At 41.7% G+C, this 17588-nt stretch overlaps 4 protein-coding genes across 7 annotated transcripts; 3 read left to right on the top strand and 1 right to left on the bottom strand.

Moving 5' to 3' along the window:
* The first annotated feature begins 275 nt into the window (after positions 1-275).
* LOC128746257 (zinc finger protein 14-like) lies at positions 276-2852 on the top strand. The gene is made up of 6 exons (XM_053843306.1): positions 276-422; positions 487-1065; positions 1261-1353; positions 1424-1889; positions 1944-2427; positions 2489-2852. Exons 1-6 carry the CDS (start codon positions 276-278, stop codon positions 2850-2852), a joined length of 2133 nt encoding a protein of 710 aa, XP_053699281.1.
* A 3211-nt stretch (positions 2853-6063) lies between these two features.
* Positions 6064-8112, top strand: LOC128746256 (uncharacterized). Its single transcript, XM_053843305.1, has 4 exons — positions 6064-6120; positions 6183-7346; positions 7404-7547; positions 7608-8112. Exons 1-4 carry the CDS (start codon positions 6064-6066, stop codon positions 7833-7835), a joined length of 1593 nt encoding a protein of 530 aa, XP_053699280.1. The 3' UTR covers positions 7836-8112.
* Positions 7896-9775, bottom strand: LOC128740033 (protein misato). Its single transcript, XM_053835543.1, has 3 exons — positions 9750-9775; positions 8188-9685; positions 7896-8122 (listed from the first exon to the last, which is right to left on the bottom strand). Exons 2-3 carry the CDS (start codon positions 9659-9661, stop codon positions 7914-7916), a joined length of 1683 nt encoding a protein of 560 aa, XP_053691518.1. The 5' UTR covers positions 9662-9685; positions 9750-9775; the 3' UTR covers positions 7896-7913.
* Positions 9776-13808: 4033 nt separating this feature from the next.
* Positions 13809-17458, top strand: LOC128738306 (sentrin-specific protease 1-like). Of its 4 annotated transcripts, none has more exons than XM_053833354.1 (7): positions 13809-13995; positions 14136-14207; positions 14345-14436; positions 14654-15446; positions 15750-15902; positions 16033-16303; positions 16366-17458. In XM_053833354.1, exons 2-7 carry the CDS (start codon positions 14146-14148, stop codon positions 16981-16983), a joined length of 1989 nt encoding a protein of 662 aa, XP_053689329.1. In that variant the 5' UTR covers positions 13809-13995; positions 14136-14145; the 3' UTR covers positions 16984-17458. The 4 variants fall into 4 exon arrangements, with proteins under 4 accessions (XP_053689329.1, XP_053689339.1, XP_053689321.1 ...); XM_053833364.1 differs by having other exon boundaries at positions 13809-14054; positions 16111-16303; XM_053833346.1 differs by having other exon boundaries at positions 13809-14054.
* The last annotated feature ends 130 nt before the right edge of the window (positions 17459-17588 follow it).

Here is a 17588-nt window from a genome sequence, read left to right as displayed (position 1 = left end):
TAGGAACGTGGTGTGCAGCACAACATTTTATTTTGATAATGTTGGATTAAATAAATATTCAACATTAATTTTCCCTAACCTAAAAGTTTGAAAAAGCAGGGCTATTGAGGGTTAATGCCATGAGCTTCTGCGCTTCACTCACACAAAAGTACGTCACGTACATATTTTGTTTGTAAACAGAAAACAGGCATTTGTGACAGTAACCAGTACTGGAATTTAGTCATTGTTTCATTCATACTTTTATTTTTAGTTATTAGTAGTGGAAATGGTTTAAAATGGAATCGGTAACAGGTTATTTGGGTGACACGAAACGCCTTCGCTGCCGGTTGTGTTTCCATGCAGGTGAAAACAAACAGCTCGTGGAGGTTTTTACCAAAAATCAAGACATATCAAAACGCGTTATCAGTGCGCTAGGAGTAAAGGTTGCATTGAGGACCGTTTATGCATTTCTCTCCGCAGCTGACCAGCTTTTGTTCAACATTACAGATTAACCGAAGCGAAAAGCAAGCCAGGATATGCACCGTCTGCGAGACACTCGTCGATATAATCCAAAGCTTCCAGGCCGTTTGCAAACAAACCAACCAGTTGCATCACGATCGCAGAGATTTTCTGCTGTACGACTCGTTTTGGAACGCCCAAGAGCAGGATGCCGTCAAAATTACGGAAAAGATGATCCTTACACATCGCTCGGAAGTGGATAAAACAATTAGTGGAACAATCGTTGTTCCAACATTGAAAAAGGGTGAGTTTGAAAGACCGGCGCTGCAACCTCAAGTAGAGGAACAGAGGACTAACAATAAATTACCGGAAGAGGAAGTTAAAGAACAGCATGCGGGAAATGTGGCTTTTGAAAGACCTAAAACGGAAATGGTTCTATGTGAGCCTTTGATAAAGGATGAACCACGCGATGAAAATGAGCCACGCATAGAATTTCATCCGGAACTAGAAGAATCACCAGCCAGTGATGTGGAACCCCTCGAAGAAGATAACAAACCAGATAGCGATTCTCGATCGAGAGATGCCGAATCTGCTTCGTCAATGATCCACGATACGGCTAAACGAAAGGTCAGTTTAAATCCTAAAAGTATGAACAATAAAGAGATAGGCAAAATTTAGGAAAAAAAAGTTTAAATTTATCAGGCCTAACTGGTGGATCTACAAATCAACAAGTAAAGGTTCTTAGATTGATCAAATCTAAAGGAAGAACTAAATCTAAATGCCAAGATCCGATTTGGGGTGATTAAAATGTTATATTTTTAGAAAAATAGACGGAGAAAGTTCTCGCGGAAGCTTTCTGAATCTTCACCCGGAGATGAAAATGACCGGCTTACGGATGAATCGGATGAAACCGGTGTAAGTACATCATTTTCAAAAATTCTTATGAAACCTCAGCCAGATATTATTGATTCAATCTATGTTACAGCAAAAGCGAACCAAAAGACGACCAAGCAAAAGAAGGACCAACAACGATGATCCGCCAAACCCATCGGATGACGACGAGCGGGAGCCTAAAATTCCCGGCAAGCGGGGGCCACGACGCAAAAAGGTTCGCAAATCGGATCCCAGTGTGTGCGATATTTGTGGTGAAACGGTGGCTCACTTCGTCAAGGAGTCCCACCGGAATCAGCATCTCGGTGTTCGACCGTACAAGTGCAGCTATGAAGGCTGCGGTCGATCGTATTTTTCCCAGAATGACCTGCGAACTCACGCAAAGCGGCATCAGATTACGTATCACGTGTGCGAAATATGCGGTAGGAATATAAAGGGTGTAGAATGGTTTCGTAGGCACGTCAAGACGCACACCGAAGGACCACAATTTACGTGCGAAGTTTGCGGAAGCAAATTTCGCAGGAAAGCTCAGTTGCAAACGCATATGGTTACACACACTGGTAAGTTTCGGTAGAAAGGTAATAACAGGCCGTTAATAGCCCTTCATTTTAAAGGTATTACACCGCACGAGTGTGAAATTTGTGGTAAACGGTTTGCTCTTAAGTACAACCTGGACGCTCACGTTAAACGCCACCAGAAAAGAGAGGAAAATGACAAAGATTCAGAAAAGCAAAATGTCCCAGAAAAGCGCACATGGAAATATTACGTAAAAGCGGATAACGCTGGCAAGAAGCATCATGTAACGTGTGAAACGTGCGGTAAGTCAGTCCATAAACGTGAAATCGAAGGGCACGTTAACAAACATCTGGGTCGTCGGCCGTACTCCTGTGACCAGGCAGGATGTACCCTTGCCTTCTACGGTTTGCGTGGAATCAAAGAGCATAAAATGGTGGTTCACTCCGATAAAATTCTTCGCTATGAATGTAGTATATGCAATCGGTCTATTAAAGGGGCCGGCACTTTCAAGCGACATGTGATGATGCACAATTCTGACATGAAAGTGGAGTGTCAGCATTGCGGAAAGAAGTTTACCTCAAAGTGAGTCTCAACAATACTAGTTAAATTGTGATTTATTCGGAATATCAAACTTGTTTTCTAGGAGTTATCTCAAGGCCCACGAGCAGAAACATTCCGGCGAGCGGCCCTACGTTTGCGAAATGTGCGGTCGTTCGTTTGCTATGAAGCCGTGCTGGAAAATGCACATGAAAACTGTCCACAATGAGGACAGACGTGAACCCACGCGAGTCCGCAGACGCGAAACAGAGGAAGTGAAACAACAGCAGACAGTATCGATAGATGGCGAATTGCTGCAAACGCTCCCATCAGCAGTGGATGTCCCACTGAATTCCCAGAACGATAGCCAGCAGCAATATCAACCTGCGATGCTGGTGACTGCAACACACGCAGCGGAAACGCAAAACTTTACTTCGCCTAATCCGGTAAGAACTGATTATTCCTATTGAAAATTCGCTATTTAAACCGATTTTCCAATTATAAGAGATTTTCTTTAGTTCAATGATATTTTTCGAAATGACATTCCATAGTAAAACTGGAACATATTCGAATCATCCTGCGAATCATTGTGATGACGGAAACAAATATAACTTACTTACTTAGGGTAAATCAGAAAACTCCACTGCCGACGGTTACCCTCTGTGGCTTTCAGCTGTCGCCAGGACAGGTTCTTGTAAACAGCCTGGATGTCTATGTCTATTGTCTATGTGTTTCCAGTCGTATGCTTCTCTGCAGAGCTCGTGCGGTTTTTTCCTCAAGGTGTGTCCGATTCACCTTCACCTCCGTTCTCGAATTTCAGTTGCTTTCGGTCGTTGATGACATCGACGATGGAGTTCCTGATTGAAAATCCAGTTGTCAGGCCAACAGGCACGAATGATAAATCACTGGCAGCCTTCAATAAATACCAGCAGTTTTTGCGTTTGGCAGGCAAATCCTCCAATACCAGAATGCCTCATCCTCCCCCTGCGTAAAATGAACAATATTATGCATTATTCCAGGTCAATTATATATTATTTACATTGTTGGTGCAGTCATCGAATTATTTTTGTGTGTTATATTAAAATTCGCTAACTTATACAGAGCCTGTAGAGAAATTTCTCTCCGTTTTGTAATCTGAGGAACTAAAATAGAAAAAAAAACTAGTTGTCCTAAAATCTTTGTTAGGACACGCATAATCGTCTCAGTATCTACCATATCTTGTCAATGATATTGTACGTCTATGAATCTTACCTTCCTGACATCAATGGTCATGATATCCAATTTTATCCTATGTTTTAGCCTTTTCAAAACATTGGCCGACTCAAACTTCATAAGTGTTGGCCTTGGGATTTTCCTGACTCATCCCCAAATTGGGGACCCCAATAAATGCTATGGGTTTTGCTTTAGATTTTTCCCGGTCCAATTTTAATATATGCCGGTGCAACTTTAATACAAATTGGCCATGGACTTCTCCCGGCTTAATCTTATTCTATGTTCAAATCTACCTGATGGTAATTTTCACTACCACTCAATAGAAATTTTGACATATGTTGTTTAACGCATCCACTGTCGAATCACTAGATCCCCCTGATCTTCCATAAGAGTTGTTGCAAGAAATCTTTTAGTGGCATCTTGGTATTCATCCTTGCACCATCTAAAGCGGTGAGAGATGTCGTACAACAGACGGACATCATCATTGGTGGCGACGGTTTCCCCTTAACAGGGGTTAGGGATGACTCTTGATGGCTTGCCGAAACTATTGCCTTTTAACTGAAATAAATCTCTTCAGCAAAGAAACGCTTCCCAATTGGCCTTGAGGTACGATGCTGGTCTAATAAGCCAGTCATCATATGTTCGAATCTCGGCTGGGAGAGGCTGTAAGAGTCGATAGGATCGTCGCTCATGCCCCACAATTGTCCTGTACTCTCACAGCTGGCTGCGAAGTCTGTCGTATAAAAACAGAAGGCCTAATTTCGATAACGGAATGTAGCATGGCGATATACAGGAGAACGGAGTATGGATGCGGACAATGAACCAAGAACTCGCACAGCTCTATGACGAACCCAGTATTCAAAAGGTGGGTAGAACTGGTTGCATACGATGGGCAGGGCTTGCTGCAAGAATGCCGGACAATAACCCTGCAGAGATGATGTTTGCTTCAAATCCGATAGGAACAAGACGACCAGGGGCACAGCGAGCAAAATACTAAGACCAGTTGGAGCGAGATCTAGCGGAAAGTACATGGTGTCCAAGGAATTGGAGAGTGGTAACCTACAACCGAGTAAATTGGACAAACCTTGTAGAACAGAGTATGTCTTAGGACGGCAAGTCACTTAAGTAAGCAAAGTAATTCTTTTTGGAAATATATCAACGAGCAACTTTACGCAGATTTGTGAACTGTTCTTGATGCTGACGAAAGTTTGACAATTGCAGAAATATCTACAGCGATCGAGTGCGTTCCTTTCCGTTTTGGCCATTCGTTGAAAAACCTCACCGTCGGCGAAGTTATGGTTACATCGGCCGACGCGACGTTGAAACTTTCTCGATTCGTTGTACCGGACGGAATACAACCTGTTTTCTGAAAAAAAAATCATTTACGCGCTAGCCGCTTCAATGAATCATCTTTTGGCATAAATGTTTCCTGTGTATAAAAACGGAAACGGGAAAAACGTAGATAACCTTTGAGGAATTTTTGCTCTTAATACGATTTCAGAATCATTTGAGTTTGTCGTGTTTGAACCAGTGCACAGTGGTCCAGAAACGAGTAAGTGGAAACTTACTTTTGCGGCTAAGCGATTTATAATAGCTCCCTACAATCACAGACAAATAGACGAGACACTCGCGTTAATTCCATCGTCCATTCAAAAACAACTTATTTTTCAAAAAAGCATGTTTCGCAACATGTCCACACCGCGGCGCTCGAGTGTTGCTTCGAGTTTCCGGTATAAAACCGTACAAATGTAAAAAACCTATACAGTATAAAACCCTGCAAATGTTTAAAAAACTTACAGTATAAAACCCTGCAAATGCAAGCTACTCCGCAATAGAGATGGTCGGGTAGCGGAAAATTTGCCCGAAACCCGCACCCGTACCCGTACCCGCCGGGTTCGGGTCGGGTTCGGGTATTGAAAAAAAATAATTTGCGGGTTCGGGTCGGGTACGGGTTCTTAATTTTTGTTTTTGAAACCGGGTACGGGTCGGGTCGGGTATCTCTATTGACCTTTTTAACACTAAAGATGGTCGGGTACCCGGGCCCGTCCCGTACCCGTCGGGTTGCGGTCGGGTTCGGGTATCAACAATAATAAACTTGCGGGTTCGGGTCGGGTACGGGTTTTTAATTTTTTTCTTGATCGGGTACGGGTCGGGTTCGGGTATTCAAATTTTCATACCCGACCATCTCTACTCCGCAACATGCATTAAACAGAGGGCGCTAGCCTGCAAGCAAAATGTGTAGGACGATGGTTTTTGAAGAATTTTCTTCTATGTGTCATGTCAGTTCGTGCGTGCTTATAGCATGTTATACTGACGATATGCAAATTGATTAGCATGCCGGCCTGCGCAAGCTCGATACGGAGATCATGCGCCGTACTGTATTGTAGCGTTAGCATTCAATTACTGTCAATAGACCTTTAATTGTCACAACGACTGAGCGAGTTTCATTCAACAAAATACAAAATAAGCATGATTTCCAATAGAGAAAAGAAATGCTCAACTTCAATTAGCGATCTTCCGAATGAGGTAGGTTAAAAAATGTTATTCTTCCAACAAATATTCATTGTCCTTTGTCAATTCTATTTTAGATTTTCGATAAAGTAATTTCCTATTTGAATGTTGAGGATCGCAAAACAGCTTCATTAGTGTGCAGTCGATGGTCATTGTTTGCATTTTCGCGGATTGCCCTTGCGGATGTACTGTTGGAAATCAACTGTGCTCAGTGTAATACCGCAGATTACTGGACAGTTCTACGGAACAGCTCCCGCAATTATCGTAATTTGGTGCTGAAGTTTGCCGATGATGACGACGGGTTTTTGTTGAAAATTTTAGACAAATTCCAAGACACTTTGGAGCAAATAAGTATCGAACAAGATCAGGATGCACGGCTATTGCACACGGAAATGTCGTCCAATTACTTTATCCAGTTGATGCAACGGTTCGTAAACATTAAAAAGTTTGAAGTTAAAACGGTGCTAGAAATATTGGATGATTTAGAAAAATGTTTACCGACATTGCCATATTTGGAATCAATCTGTTTTTACACACATGGGCTAGAAAAGGAATGGATCGATTGGTCTACTATCGCTCCTAACCTAAAGTATATCGGAGTGCCTCTGGAAGATGAGAAAAGTGCATTTCCAAAATTAATCCACGATTGCAGCGACCAAATTTTACACCTTTCAATCGATGCAAGATTTGTTGAACGCGACGAACTTGAGTTTTGCAAAGCGAAATTCCCTCATTTACAGAAATTGCGCCTGCTCTACCCTATTAACCTGACAACATCCATTGGAGTCATTCGGAATTTCATCGAAAGCTGCTGCCTTCTAACTGAAATAAGTCTCTTTAGCAACGTGATTCATGCTGATACGCTCGAGACCATAGCAAAGCACTGCATTCGGCTTCAAGTAGTAAACCTAGATTCCAATGACGTACATCCGACGATCTTTGCAACCTTATCGAAACTGCCCAGCCTGCGTCATTTAATACTGCACAAAATGACGGTCGATTCGGCGATGATTACGGCAGCGGCCTGTTTCCCGGCGCTGTGCCAGTTAACGTGCCTCTCGATAAGAATCACCGTACCGGATGCCTTTTTCGAGCAACTTCAAAAGCGAATGCCCAAACTGACCATTCTGGAGCTGTTGGATCGTTTCCGCTTTGGTATCAGTAATTTTAACCAAACCGGGGTTGTTCAAGCAATATGCAAAAATCTGCACAGCCTCCGGCGATTGGCACTTGTCGACTGGGTACGTTCCGTTCAAAATTCTAAATAAACAATCCTCTAATGTTTAATTAATGCACAGGCTATACTGGATATGTCAATTTTTGGCATGCTTCACAAGCTTGATCGTATGACTGATCTGCGTATTAAGTGCATTGGATTAAACGCGGACCAGATGATTACTCCATGCAGTGGGGTGAAGCGATTGGTTTTGGATATTGATTCGGTATTATATAACAGTAATTGAGTGTTCTGTCACATCAATTTCATATGAATATCTTTACAGTTCAAGCCAACTGACACTGTTCCTCCCATCAGCCGAACTCCGTTAGCTGAAGTAATTCACAAGACCTTTCCGAAATTAACAAGCATAGAGCTACGTAAGAGATTTCTCGATAGAACCAAAATCTCTGAACAGGAAGTTACATCGCTCCATTCATTGATGCCGTGCTGTACAATCTATCGCAAAACTCGACTGAATATGGCTGACAGAGAACACGCTGCTCTGCTTTAAATCGATACCAAGAGGTGTTCTTCAATGCTAATCGTTAAATTTAATTTAGATGTACTCGTATCTATTCTATATTCCTAACTATAGTTCATAGTTATCGTCATACCGCTCCTTAAACTCCAGTAACCGTTCTAAACTCTCCTTATAATTCTCTGACTCTAGTCCGCTTTCCTCGAAACGCGGTATTCTGACCAGTTTGATACGACTTACCTCGCGATGTAGACTGTCGATTGTATCGGCCAAACCACCGGAAGATTGAATTTGAGCGAGAACCGGAGCCGAAGCGACTTCTGCAAATAGAAAAACAAAAATACTTATATAAAGCTGCACTCCCAGACGCATAACAAAAGCGTACTCTGCTGAATGCCGGGATCGAATTCGTTGAGAAAGCCATCAAAGCCGACTCTCGAGTGGAACATTTCAACCGGAAACGGTACCTTCAGGTCCATCGGGGCGTTGCAGCTTGTTACGTGTGACAAACTGGCATGTAACTGACAGTGGTAATAAAATTGTAACATTTCGCTAACCGAATCGCACCTATAGGCGGCCATCCGTTGCTGTTTTAGAGCGGATTTCGCCGTCGGTGGCCTTTTGAGACGATTTCTTGGTATACCGCGTGCCGTAACCGATTGTACTACGTACTTTGTACCAACCGAAGCATTCGGAGTGAGAGGAATACAGAATGGTTTATCGTTTCTGTCTAGATAGTCAATAAGATCTTCCGAATTGTGCATCGCAAGCGGTAAGGCTAGAGAGGCACCAGCCATTTGGCGCCCATGCGGAGTTAGCTCAGTGCACATGTTCGATAGGTAACTTAAATTGGATGGTGTTTTTAATCGGAATCGTAGAGATGCAGTTTCGAGGAAAGCAGCCAATACTCCAGACGTTTGATAAAGGTTCTTTTCGTCATAGGAGATGTACGGAAAGTTGCGTGGTTTATCGAGATCTCTCCAACAGCGACCCATAGTTGAAAGCGGTACAAAAAGAGAACAAGAGTCCGGTAACGTGGAGAAAGTCAATGCCGTATTAATTACTCGAATTGAAGAGCTGATTGTGTCGTCTGCATTTTTAAATTTAGGCATCGTCGGAGGAATCACAGGAAATACTAAACTCGTTTTACCGTATTCGTCCTGCAAATGCTCTAAAGTTTTAATGGCCAATCCAGCAAAACCATCAACGCAATCAAACAACAGTTGAAAGCCTTGACAACTATCGCATTCTTCAATATACTGCCTTATTTTGTCTCCAAACTCATCCTCAATGTTCGCGCGTCTCCACAGTTCCAGTCCATTGATAATTGTATCAAATTGATTTTCTTCCTTAGAATGATTATATTGATTTACTATATTGATACTCCTGGGGTGAAACCTAGAATAGCTGTAGTCAATCCAATCGTTAACGGTTTCTTTAAAGTTGTAATCTTTCTCCTGCTCATCCTCGCATGTATCCGATTCGGTCGCACCCTGTTCTAAATCCTTTTGATAGTCGCACTTGTCAGCAGGTTGCTGGCTGATTACTTCTATTTTATCAGGATCCCAAGCAATTTCATTCAAAACACTGTCAGATTGTGAATGTTTACGCTCTTCGTACAGCTCTCCTTCTTCGGGCATGAATTTTAACGTTCCCTTCAAATCCAGCAACAGCATCCTGGGTGTGAAGGTAGACTGACCACTGGCCGTTTGACCCTCACGATACAAAACATCGTGATCAATTTCCGTAGGTTCTGCGGTAGGGTCATATCGAAACGAGGCCTCCTGAAGATTCCACCAGTGAGTTCCTACGTAATTGGCGTAGTTTCCCAACTGAAGGGTTAGAATTTCTCGCGACATCTGCGACTATTTCTAGTCAATATTCTGGGAAAAAAATCACAAAATTTTAGAATTTACATTAAACTTAAAAAATAGTTCCAATTCCAACCAAAAATTAACGCACAAGTTAGAGCCAACCTTTGTTTATTTTATAAAACTCGGAAACCGCATCTGCAGGGATGCCAGGTGATTTTTTGAAAGTTTTCATGAATCATGAAAAAAGAAAAAAAATGTCGACCAACATTTGAAAGGGGCGGATAAGCCAACTCTGGCTTTAGTTTTCAGATGGTCGCATAATCAACCCTTTTGCATGCATTATGCAACCTTTTGAAAACTAATGCCAGAACTGTCAAACAGAACGAGTGAGAGTTATATTTTTTGCTGGAGCAGCATATGAAAATGAACTCTCACTCGTTCTGTTTGACAGTTGGCTTATCCGCCCTTTTCAAATGTTAGTCGACAAATGTCTTCATTTGTCGACCAACATTTGAAAAGGGCGGATAAGCCAAACGTCAAACAGACTGAGCGAAAATTATTTTTTGCTGAGTTATGAACCTCGTTCTGTTTGACAGTTGGCTTATCCGCCTATTTCAAATGTTGGTCGACTTTTGTCTTCTTCTGGCTTTCCAGAATTTTTTGCCCATTTGAATTGCATGGTGAAGACATGTCTTTAAATGAAGACATTTCAAAATAAAAATCTTCTTTGTAACAAAAATGTCTTCAAAATGAAGGCATGTCTTTCACTTCTGGCATCTCTGGCCTGGAATCAGCCAATACGGAGAACCTTGCAAAAGTTAATGTATACATTTGTAGGGATTTTTCAAGGGATTTTTACAAGGGGTTTCCAACAAGGCGTATCAGCGCGTAGTAACCAGTGATTACTTTTGTAATCATTTACGAATTAATTAGGTAATCAAAGGTAATCAGTGTATAGTAATCAATGGTATTCTAAAGTAATCATTGGTAATCATGATTAATTTTTAGTAATCACAAGAGATTGATTACTGGTAATCAGAGGTAATCAGTAAAGTAATCAAAAGTAACTTTTTTCAAAGGTGCGTAGTAATCATTGCCTTTGGAAACCCCTTGGATTTTTAACTGTCAGCCGGTATACGCTGCACTGTAAAAAAATGTTCAGTTTATTGGAAATTAAATGAATGAATGCGAATGTCGCAAGCGTAAACAAACCGAGTGAGGGTTGATTTTCCTATGCTGGCCCAGCAAAAAACAACTCTCACCCGTTTTGTTTACATTTGCGACATTCGCCCTTTTGTTAATTCTATCTAGAAATAAAAAGAAAACTATTCCAATTAAATAAATTCTACCATAGACAAATAGACGAGACATTCGCGTTAATTCCGTCGTCCAATCAAAAACCACTCATTTTTCAAAAAGGCGTGTTTCGCAACATGGCCACATGGCAACACAGCGGCGCGCGAGTGTTGCTTCGAGTCTTTATTAGTATAAAACCATTACAAATGTAAAAACCCTACAGCATAAAACCCTGCAAATGCAAGCTACTCCGCAATACCGTGGACTCCCGTTCGTTTGCCCGTTTTCAATCTGAACACTTTTTAATTTCCACCCCGTTGGTTTGCACGATGTGCAAATTAAAAATGATTCAAATGTCTTTCTCAACATGAGTTCATTTGCTTATGCAGAAAATGCGCATAAATATGATTTGTTTGTACTGACCTAGCGTGTTTAATCTGTTTCACATTCCGTTTTTCCAACGATTATGATAGAAATCCAATCGGGGAATGAAATATTTGCTGCTTGCAGCTGCGTACTAAATCAAACCACCAAAACAATAACAAAGAGCAGGGCGGCCAGTTCATACACGTTGCAGCATATTTAGGGTTGCTAGTTGTTCAAATTAAAAACTTATCCCGTTAGTTTACATGAGCAATCGTTCAAACGAACGGGGGTCCACTGTATGCGCATAACAAAGGGTGCAAGTGTGCAAGCAAAATGTGTAAGACGATGGTTTTAAAGGATTTTCTCCTATGTGTTATGTCAGTTCGTCAGTGATTCTACTATATCTATCCAAAAAGTAATTTTTACATTTAATACATTAATTTTACACACTTAAGTAATCGATTTTTTGTGTGTAAAATCTGTCGGGTGCTTTTTGCAGCTTTGCTAACGTAGAGTGACTACCCAGGTAACCACCCCATCGGCAAACAACCATGTTTTCGCCGCCAACATCTTGTGAGTGCGAAAATGAGATAGCATGGCAGCACTGCGTTTCACTCAACTGCGAGCAGTCTGATTTGGGCCCGCTGTCAAATTTTGAGCCCCGGACATGCTGTCGCTGACGTTTACTGCAGCTCGATATAGAGATGTCGATGGGGTGCAGGTAACCAATAAGCATTACAATAAGTCCATTTCCCTAATACATCGCACGTTTTCTTTCCGTGCGTTCACGGTAAAACTAAAGGAATGTACGGGAAGAAAACGTGCGAAGTATTAGGGAAATGTCAAAAATGCTATACAAATATTACGAACACGTCCGCCATTACGGCTAAGCTGGATATTTTTTCTATTTTTTCTTTGCGGATTTCAGCTATCGACCTTTTCGCGTGCGTATGGACGGCTAGTGGATACAACTGTCGGATAACGTTAGCATGCCTTTGGCCACTTTATTCACGTCAAGTTGATATTTCCAGCCTTAATTCAAGAGCAACATTTCAATAGGGCCCAAGTGCAAAATATAAAAAAACTGGTTTTTTGGTTATATTTAAAGCTTTTATAAGTATCTATAATAATACCAAACATCATAGCGATTTGAAAACTTTATGACTCTTAAAAAGCAAATTTGAAAAAGCCTTATGTGAAAACTGGCAACAAAGTTTTCATTTTGTGCTTCGGCCCTTCTGTATGAAAAAGCCTATACGCAGTTTGTGTTTTGTTTTGCATTCGGCCCTATTTTTGTTGTGGGATTTCTGCTGCTTGCTGCTGCTGCGAAGATGATCCCCGCTGTACAATTGCGCGAGAGACTCGATGGACGACCGAAAAAAACAATACGATGCTACCTGCATAAATAACACGGTCATTCACAGACACGACATGTTTAGTATTTAAGCCTGCGCGGCAACAAAAATTTAAGTTACTTTTCGGCTTGGCTTCGGTTTTTCGGCTTACACGAAAAAAGCTATTTCGCTGTATATATATATCACCTGTGGAGGAACCGGACAGAGTTCGTTAGTTGCGCGCCCGAGACATTTACTATCGCTGAACTGCCAAGGCGTGATGCACTTGCACGCTGTGGTGAGTTAGAAATGCTAAATGAATGAACTGCTGCTGCTTCACACTACCAATAGCGACTGCCGCACTGCCGCACCTCACGGGTAACACGTTCCGCTTCACAAACCTGTTGAACGGTGGCAGATTTGCCGATGAAATTAAACCCCAACTTTTCTAGTAGAAATAATAAAGCTGATCCAGTAAGCTGTCCCAGTTACGAATTTTTAACCTTTTCTAGCCATTGCGCTTCAAAACAACGTGATAAAAAAAAGGCCAAACGCGAAAAGCTGTCTAAAAAACGGCCCAATACCAAAATCATATCACCACTGACAGTAAATAAAAGCCTCATGTCAAAGGCCCCATCAACAATTGATAATCAAATCAGCCTTATGAAAAAGTCGTATTACCGAATGATCTCCGAAAACGGCCAAACGCATATTTTTGCAAATTACAAAGTAAATCAATGTTTTTTCTGCTGGTTGTTGCATTACACATTAAACTATTATGTTTTTGCATCATAATGTGACATTCAATTCTAAGCAACACTGTTTATATCAAATAAGGAGTTAAAAAATGATGCTCAAGTTTCAACATCGATTTTCTCGAAACTGTCAGTTTTGACTTCGGCCTATTTGAAATGTTGCTCTTGAATTGTTGTTGTAGAACTTTCAAGCATACGTGAGCGGAGTTCCCAAAAGCAAAAACACATTTTCGAAAACTGTACCCACTAGCCGCCATTAGGCGCGCGAAAAGGTGGATACTGGTCGACACTGCAAAAAAATATCCCAAATTAAATAAATTCATGATTTTCATAGCCCCTCGCTAGACACACTGATGCTCACTTCCAAATTGCCTGGCAGCACTGGGTACTGAGGTAAAAATTTCCCCCGTCTTTTCTTCAGTCAAAAAGGAACATTTTCGCGTCGTCTGCTTGTCACTAATCGCTGGATGGAAGTGGAAGCGTTTGTTTCGCAAAAGTTAGTTTATGAAAGTGCAAAATAATTTCAACGTGGTCGCTATGTGCGGAAAATAATGGAGTACTCTCATAATTGTTGCAAGCGAAAATAAAAAAAGCAAGCGAAATAGTCGAACGGACAAGCAAACCATTGGTGGGTGGCAGATTGCTAGCGTTAGGGGACAAGAAAAGTTCGTGTGTCGTTTTCTCTTTGTACGTGTGTGTATTCGTCTATTTCAAAAAGCTCTAAATCTTACGTATTTTGTTGGATTATTTCGCTATTTCGGCGCATAGGGTCACCGGTATGTCGATATCATCGCTCCTTGGTCGCGTCAAGCAGTATCTGGAAGATCGTAAGCGAAAAAGGTAGGATCCACCGTTCTAAAACTCCGCTACTAACACACAGCACAAGAAAGTTTCACCCGGCTTCCGATTCCGACCGGCATCGTGCTCCCGAAAATGCATCCAAAAATTTCCCTTTTCTCTTTTTCTTTTTCTCACAGAGACGAACCGTCAGAAGCATCAACAACCTTTGCCAAATATCGTCGAGTGGCCGATGATTTTCCCGTAATTATTTCAACGCCGCTAAGTAATGGTATGTTGGCTTCTACACTTTACAATGATTTACAGTTAGTCTGCCTATATTGGTGGGTGTCTGTGCTCTGCATAAAGTAAGCAATGAAAAATGACTGCCAGAGCAAATACATTTCTGTTGATGTCACTATTTATTGTATTCTAGTAATATGTTTGGTTTCCGGTGATATTTCTAAATATTTTTCATTAATTTGTGTCTTTATTTCGTTTATTCGCAGATCTGCACTCCAAGTCTGAGTCAATTTCCGATCGGTTAAAGCAAAACCAGTATATTCGCAAATCAATGGCGAGTGCTGAGGAAAGTCGCGAGAATCAACGGCAGAGTGCCTATTTTGGAGGGCTCGGTACCGGTAAAACGCGACTTGAGTTTGCGGATATTGAATTTTCCGATGATGAAGATGAGCTGGACTGGATCAACCGTCAGCACCGAGATAGCAACAAAACTGCAAATTCGGCTGCAAACATGCGACGTCCGCCACCGTTGGCCAAGCTTAAACCATTAAATGCACCAATTCCTTCTCTATTTCCTATCCGGTCACAAATGGTCAATGGAAATTCCAGCCGACAACAGCAGCCGGAAACGTTTAAAAAACCATTCGCCTTTAAAGCTCAGCAGCAGCAACAGCAACAAACGAAACGTAATTCGATTGTAGCACAAGCATACAATTACGATGAGATGAACAACTACCGGGCACTGTTGAAGCGGTTATTACCAAACTTGTACTCACCGGAAGAACCGGCCAAAACTGCGGCTGCCGCCACAACAAGCTCACGGAAAAACTCTCTGCTCGCAGCGGATGATTTCAATTTTTCGTCCTCCACAGTGCTCAATGCTAGCCATGCAGCAGCATACGAAGCTCCCCAGAGGGCCGGACCGTCGGGCACGGTCCGATCGATTCCGGTGATTGATCTATCGATGGAGGAGAGTGACTCCGAGGGAAGGAAAAAGCGCACAAGTCTCTTCACGACCGTCGATCTGTCGCAGTATGATATGCCTCACGAAGAGCCAGTGTGAGTATTTATTGCCAATTTTTTTTTTTATAATAAGTAGGCTAGCTAGCTATGAGTCTCAGGTGCATAACTTTCCTAAATTCAAGACAAGCAGGCAATGATTTTTGAGTGTCAACTATGAAATTTTTTCAGGATGCTATTATATTTTTGTAGTTTATTCTTTTATATGACTCTATACATTTGTTTAATAATTGAAAATGTTGTTAAATCAATCTCAGAAATCATTGCATGCTGGTTAAGTAGAACGTACTTTTACCTCCACGAAAGGGAAGAACCATGGTTTAAACAAGTATTTTATTTTAGTGTTGCAACGCCAGCTATCGATCCAATTAATACGCTTCGCGAGAAACTCCAGACGAACAGTAAATTCCGTGATGACATTGTTGAAAGCGTCCAGCGGAAATACAGTAGCTCCTCTAGCAAGATAAGGTCGCAGATCGAACAGGAACGCGAAACGTAAGTATCTGGTGAATGGTTCTACCACCGTAACAAGTGCTGCTACTGCGGACTTTTTTCTTTTTTTCCGCTGTCTGGCGCGATTACCTACGTAACCGACGCGTTCGCGAACTGAAATTCTGTTCGGCAGCAATCGTTTCAATCCACTACTCGACGGTGCTCGAGCTCAGATGCACTACAACAGTAAACACTTTCCTCCCGATTTCAGCTTGAAGGAGTTAAAGAAAAACACCGAGCAATATGAGGGAACATTCGAGCGCAGGCTGGGCGATTTTATGCTTAAGTTCGACACGATCGTTCTGGACGAAGAAGAGCCAGAGGAAGAGGAAGCTTATCCGGAGCTAACCGACGAGCATCATGCTATAATCAAACGTGCCCTGTACGGAGGACCAAGCTCGGAGGTGAGTATCAGAAACAAAAGGAATTAAAATCACAAATATTAATGTTATAATTGCTACTACAGGTAATTTTAAGCAAATTCAACATTAGCATTACCCGCAACGATTTGGCTACGCTCATCGGAGACAACTGGCTAAATGACGAGGTCATCAACTTTTACATGAATCTACTGATTGAGCGAAGCGAACAGCACGCCGACGACGGATCGCCACGTGTGTACGCTATGAACACCTTCTTCATACCGAAACTTTTCGCTTCCGGTCACGCTGGCCTAAAGCGGTGGACGAGAAAAGTGGATATTTTCTCGTACGACATTATTCCGATACCGGTGCACGTCGGGCGGGTGCACTGGTGTATGGCCATTATCGACCTTAAAAATCAATCAATCCGTTACTATGATTCTATGGGCACCCCGAATAAGCCGGTTCTGGATGCTCTAGAGCAGTACCTAAAGGATGAATCGTTGGATAAGCGGAAGAAGCCGTTCGACACCAGCGGTTTTACGAAGGAGCACATGCGTGATTGTCCAAGGCAAATGAATGGTAGCGATTGCGGCGTGTTTAGTTGCATGTTCGCGGAACACGAGTCGCGAAACCGTGAGATCGGTTTCAGCCAGCAGCACATGCCGTATTTCCGCCAGAAGATGATCTTTGAAATTTCACAGGGACGCTTGATTACGTAGAGTCGTTGCCCGCAGATCACGGTACTAAACGCGTATTCCTTTCTCCTACGTTTTGTTATATGAGATAGAATAAAGGCAGGACGCTGAGTAATCAAATTGATTGAAATAATTCTAAGCCTAATTTATGGATATTTGCTAAAAATATAGGAAACAGTTCGCAGCAGTAAAACATTGTGCACCAGATGATCAGTAATATAATCAGCTCTATTTGTTTTTTTTTTACGAAAAGTTCTTTTCGCTGATTCAACTGTGCAGTTTTATTTTGAAAGTTATTTCATTGAATTGTGATTGGTTGTTGAAAAGGTAGCAAAGCAAAAAGAGCAGGATCCTATCACACTCATCCTTCTTGTACATTGAGTAAACCGAAATATTGATGAACGAAAGATGAAAATAGTACCGAAAGCATTACCGATACATATGTAACAGTAACAGGTTGTCAGTTACATCATTGAGTAGCTGCACATCTTACAAAAAGCTAGAAATACATAAAATTGAAAAATTATTCCATATATACTACAAAGATAAATCATACAAGTGACCATGTCACAAAACAGTCCTATGTTCCCGTGTATATTGATACGCATATATCGTATTTGATACGTGTG

The sequence above is a fragment of the Sabethes cyaneus genome, chromosome 1 (genome assembly GCF_943734655.1).
Source record: "Sabethes cyaneus chromosome 1, idSabCyanKW18_F2, whole genome shotgun sequence".
NCBI classification, from domain to species: Eukaryota; Metazoa; Arthropoda; class Insecta; order Diptera; family Culicidae; genus Sabethes; species Sabethes cyaneus.
The sequence above is the reverse complement of the archived record's forward strand: the minus strand, read 5'-3'. Positions and strand labels throughout refer to the sequence as shown.